Genomic DNA, 6,000 nt, shown 5'->3' on the forward strand with positions numbered 1-6,000 from the left:
AGTGTTTTTGAATGCTTGTTTCTTGGGGTCCTGTGAAAAGCATTGGCACCACCATGTTTTCACATCCAATTATTTGTGGCTCCGCCGAGCAGCTGAGGTAGTCGCTGGGCAGAATATAGTCATACCCTGGTAAATGTACGTGAACGTGGTCAATTGGTATTATTGGTGTCAGGTTTGCCAAGAACGAGACTTGAAGAACACTGCTCTCGATATTTGTTGGCCAAAGCGAAAGCTTTATTGCAAAGGACCCACAGCATCTACTTCTGTGGGTTTGTTGTTTTTGGGGGTGTATGGTGGCTTCCGATTGGGCATGCAATTCTGTCACGATCATTTGTCATGCTCCGAACTTATTCATTTTTGCTTGCCAGGCATGCATAATGCAATGTGAGGAAATTGTTGGACAGATAGTCAAACTTTTGAACCATGAAATAGCGAGAGAACTCGCACAGCAATCTGGAGCCAGATACACCACCAGTCATTGTTGATTTTCTGCTGCGCTGTTGTCTGCAAATTTTGTGTTCTGTCTTATGTCTTTTTGTTGATTCATATAGTATTCATTGCTGGCGGTGGATGTGAAGATTGTAATCATGCCACCCGTACAAGTGATCACTTTCTAAAGTAGATATGTTTTAGGGGGGACAAAAATTTACAATAACATTGTCCATCTTAATATAAAAATTAGCTCGATTAAGGCTTTCACAAAAACATGCAGATTGTTGATGGGTGTGGTACGATTCCCTTTAAAAGAAATCTCCAAACTGCTTCCGTGACTTAGTTGTCAAATATGATGAGTAAGGAACTCGAGCAGAGCCAATAGCAATTGGATCCATCAATTCCTGTAGCGCATATCCTGGATCAGAACATATTTTGAATAGGAAACAACAACTGACCCAGACTACCCGAAACACAGCATTTTATGAACAGGTTACCCTCAGATATTTGTGATACTGTGGATTACATTTTGCTGCTTTTTCCCCAAGTAATTGAACTAGAACTAAGTGTGCATGAAGATAAACGTGGTTTGGCTGCCAGCACAGTTAGTGTCACGTCACACACATTATTCTCTACTTGTCACTGTAATGCTTACTTGTGTTTTCTGTTTTCTTTCCTCCTCATGCGGCCACTAAAAGAGCCCTACAGAGAGACAAGTATGGGAGTCAAACTAAACATTGCTTACCAAATGTAATTGACCTTGGCTTTACTTTCCTTTTCACTCTATGCTAGCTAGGGATACACATATCCAGCCATTTCATTTGGAAAATAAAAACATGCTGAAATTTAGACATAGACATCATTTAAGTGTACATTTTAGGTAGTACAGTCCAAATTCCAGGGAAACACAACATGTGCTGATTTGCATCTGGCCAGTCAGCTTATACATGCACATACATGCAGATTCATAAGCAGAGATCAGACTTTGTTTGAGCATTTTGAATAACTTACAATAGCCTTGAGAAAGGAAACACCTTTTCTCCTCATGCAAAAACATACACATTCATTTCCATGACCTTTACGGCCACACGTCCTCTGCTTGAGAGAGACTTAGAAGGCCCCTTCCCACTTCGGAAAAGCCCATTACATACATAGTTTGATACCAACCAACACTACCACAATGTCTGGAGTCTAGATCAACATATGTTCTGCTTAGACGGGTTCTATGAGGGTTATCTGTCTCTTACAGCTGAACGCATGGCTTTGTGCTGTCTCTGTGTGGTGTGTGTGTGTGTGTGCTCTGCTGTCCATGTTGTTCACTGTTAGACATGTATTAGTGTTGTCATCTTTTGCTATGTTCTCCTCCAATACCATACACGTCCTCCCTCTGACAAAAACAGAGCTGTATGCAAATTGTAAATATACATTGCTTTGAAAATATATTTAGAATCTAAGGGAGTAGGTAAGGTAAGTATTGACACTTGACGTTCTATTTTTAGACTCACTAACCAGTGTTTTGGATGTTAGGCATGTATGTGTGAATTTAGCCATTGCTATGGTAAAAACAAAACACTGAACTAATTATATCATGGAAGGTTCCAAATAGGTGTGGGGTTTTTTAGCCGATCAGTGCCTGACATTAAACCCTTCGTAATTAGCTCTCATCCCTTCTCACTCACACAAACTCTGTCTCCCCTGTTTATGATTCCAGAGGGAATCCTGAACAATGCCAGGGATACAAGTGTCATGGATACTCTACCACTGAATGGTAACCACGGCAACAGCTACAGCATCGCCAGCGCCGAGTACATGAGCGACTGTGTCCAGATCATCGACCGGGGCTACAACCACAAGGAGACGACGCTGGAGAAGAAGATCCTGAAAGAGCTCACGTCCAACTACATCCCCTCTTACCTGAACAACCACGAACGCTCGGCCGAGCAGAACCGCAACCTCATGAACAAGCTGGTCAACAACGTGAGCAACGGCGGCAAGGACGGCGGGTACGGCATGGGCATGGGGATGAACGTGACTCTGGGCCTGGACGACCACTCCTCCTTCCCCTGCCACCATGACGAGGGTCTGGGCCTGGAGCTCATCCGCGAGGAGTCCAACGCCCCCCTGCTGCCCCAGCGGCCGCCTCCGCCCCTCCAGGCAGTGGACAACCTCCACAACCACCTCCACCAGTCGGCGGCCCCTCCCCTGCCGCTCTCCCACCACCCCTTCTCCTCCTCCACCAACACCTCCTCGTCCTCCCGGAGGAGGATCCCCCAGGAGAACAGCGAGAGCTTCTTCCCCCTGCTGACTAACGAGCACACCCAGGAGCAGGCCTCGTCGCCCGGACACAACCACCACCGGGACTCCCTCTACACCAGCATGCCCATGCTGGCCGGCCTGCCCGACGCCTCCGGCAACGGAGACAGCGCCAAGGATGCCGGCGGAGAGGCCCTCCCGGCGGGCAAGAGCCCCGAAGCCAGCTCGGACGACGTCTATTACAAGAGCATGCCCAACCTGGGCTCGCGCAACCACCTCCACCAGCTGCACTCGTACTACCACCTGGGCCGCGGCAGCAGCGACGGGTTCATCGTCCCCCCCAACAAGGAGGATCTATCCCCTGAAGAAGCCCCCCCGGAGCCCTCTCACCTGGTCACCAGCCTATAGACCCTTGTGGACCGCCACCTCCCCCCCCCCCCCCATCACGCTCTCTCCTCTCCTGCCGTGATCCTCCACCCCAGCCCCCCTCCCCCAGCCCCCCTTGTGCTGATCAGTTGTTCGGCAGTGGTAGCCTTTTTTTTATTCTGTGTACTATACTGACGACTGAGATGAAGAACGACACCAGAACATTGCTAGTGCTGACCACAATTGGAATACAGAGATACTTTGTTGGGTGGCTAATGTGACTAGACTCGTTTGGACGTGCTGGAACTATGGATGTGCGTTTCTTGTTTTTGTGCATCTCAAATCCTGGATTGACGCTTATGGATTGACGCTTTTTGTCTCAGCGTGATAAGAGACTAGTACTCTGGTGGGACTTTTGGGCAGTGAAATTCATTTTGACAGTCCAAAGGAACTACACATGGCCCAAAGCTTCACAACGACTAGTTCATGAGCAGAGTAAACCAGAACAAAGACGGGGATAAAAAAAAAAACTATTTTATTATACTTCTGTATCCATTATGGCTTTTTGAAAGATTTTCTTCCTCTTGTGAATTGCAGCACTTTTTTTCCGCTGAAGTGTTCCTGCAAGTCAAACAAAAACTGATTTTGAACGATTCTCATGAAGGACATCTTTATCATATATACTGTATGCTTTAGAGCATATCTTTTCTGTTCCCTTTTACTTTTGCTGTAATAATAACAATTGTTAAAAAAGAGGGAGAAAAAAACTAATAACAGAGAATTATGAGATATTTCTATGTAACTGTACAGATACTAGCATTGCACATAATAGTATGCTTTTTGTTCCCACCCAAACCTTTGTCTCTGTAAATGTAGTGGATAGGAGCATTTCCTTTTTGTTGTGCTGGTCTTGTTGGAATTCTGATACCAGTGTGAACATTATTTTTTCTTTATCCTGTCATTTGTTTTCCAAGAAACAACAAACAAAACAGCAAAACAAAATAACAACAAAAAAAATCACAAAACAAAGCACTCGCCGTACTTTTTTCTAGCAGTGTATTCACCAATGTTTTCTGAACCATTTTGTTTTACAGATTGAGTTTCTTCACTGTGTAGATAGATGGAGATTTCTGGTTCAAGTACCACATAATGGACAAATGCTAGGTGTCTGAAAAGTAAGCCAAGATACTGTTCAATGTCCTGCAGAGGTGAGCAGAGCAGCCTGGATTTGTCTGGCAGTCAGATGAAGCTCTGGTGCTTTTCAGAAAGAGTACAAATTGAATATTGATGAGCACTAGGCACTTGTTAAAATAAAGATGGCTGTTTTACTTATTAAAGAAAAAACCTTCGAAGTGAAAAATCAACTGGAGAAGTGTTTTTCTTCTTTCCCCTCAAGGGGAAAAATATTTATTTATTTGTTAAAAAAAACTACAATAATCTGAAAAATGGAGGTGAAGAATTTAGCAGCACAGATTAGTTTTTATTATGAGTATGATTATGCCATTTTATTTATTCATTTTTGTATTGGTTTCCAAGTTGAATGACCTCATAACTAATATTTGTTGTAACAGTGAAACTTGTTTGCCAACAAATAAATTACTGATTAAGATTCACCACCTAGTTTTAATTAAGGTTTGTCTATTGGGTTTCCACCTATCATTTTACTATAAGAAGGTAGCTTCAGATACACTTTCAAAGTACAGGCTAAATGTTGCATGCAGTATGCAAGCAGTGGGATAAACAGTGCTACTTCATCAAACAGTATAGCCTACCAGCGCATTGAACTGGCGTAAACAGGTTTGTATCGCACTGCGATATATTGCTAAATGCTACTTGCGTGTCGTTAAGTATCTAGTTATTTTTGGCGTACTGTATTAGTCTTGTGTCATACAAAATATTTTTTTATGGCATACTAAATCGTGCTATGTTTGAGTTTTTTTTGACCCAACGCTCATGGAAAGTGCAAGGCATTCTGATTGGGTACCTGGTGGCTGGCCGCAATTCCATTCCATAACTTTCCATTGAAATCAATGAGGCGCCATCTTTAAATAGCTTAAATGTTTTGGTCTACTTAATATGACATATATGGCCAAAACTAATATGGCCAAAACTAATATAGCCTACTGTGTTTTCTATGGCGGCAAGCTCGCGGTATATACATTATTACAACGAACAACAAATCACCAATATTGATCCTAGGTAGACAGCAAAGACGACCTAAACTATGGGAAACGGCTGAGCTACAAATGTATAACTATCAAGAAATGGCACAATGCAAATTCTACAAAACTAAAAACATTCTAGATATGTAAAGGTTCCGTATTTGAAGTAGTCTTTTATTGAGTTGAATATCATCCACTGAGCCTCTCAGTTCATCGCTGCAGTATGTTGACCAAAACTAAGAACATTTTGTAAGGAGCAAAAGTGGAGTTCAAGTTCAACACAGCATCAAAGAATGTGCAACTCTTTCCAAAGGTAAGCTCAAATATGGTGGAACTGGCTCAAACGCCAGCATTATTACAGTTTCACAAAGTTCTTGTTTTCCATTTAGACTATATCCATGTCTAGTTAGCCAGGCTTTTTAGCCACACTGTCTAAAATTACAGCTCTGGGCCAACGTGGCAGTAGGCCCATTTCAGAAATATTTATATGGGAAATCTCTCAGAAATACAAAGAAAACATTTTAACAGGAAGACAACAACATTTGTTATATAGCGTTATCTTGTGCTGGCCAATGTAATTAAAACAGCCCCCTTAGTTATGTAAACCTTGCACCTGACATCTATATTGGTGCATTGGTTTTAACTAATAGCAAGGCTGGTATAGAATGAAATCGTCTCGGACAAAGGACACGTGAAAGAATGACCCTCAAAGTTGCATTAACCTGCATAGCACAAGGGCAGAGTAGCAGGCAGTTTGTAATAAAAAAAAAAAGATATATATTCAAAG

At 42.7% G+C, this 6,000-nt stretch overlaps 1 protein-coding gene across 1 annotated transcript in view; it reads left to right on the forward strand.

The window, feature by feature from the left end:
• LOC136938980 (adhesion G protein-coupled receptor L3-like) overlaps positions 1–4,634 on the forward strand; it is a gene marked incomplete at its 5' end in the record, with an annotated part of 68,532 nt that extends 63,898 nt beyond the window's left edge. Inside the window, one exon of the mRNA XM_067231846.1 lies at positions 2,144–4,634. Coding sequence (XP_067087947.1) covers positions 2,144–3,093 — 950 coding nt within the window. The remainder of the gene's footprint in view (positions 1–2,143) is intronic.
• Between the last annotated feature and the right edge of the window lie 1,366 nt (positions 4,635–6,000).

The sequence above is a fragment of the Osmerus mordax genome, assembly GCF_038355195.1.
Source record: "Osmerus mordax isolate fOsmMor3 chromosome 23 unlocalized genomic scaffold, fOsmMor3.pri SUPER_23_unloc_3, whole genome shotgun sequence".
NCBI classification, from domain to species: Eukaryota; Metazoa; Chordata; class Actinopteri; order Osmeriformes; family Osmeridae; genus Osmerus; species Osmerus mordax.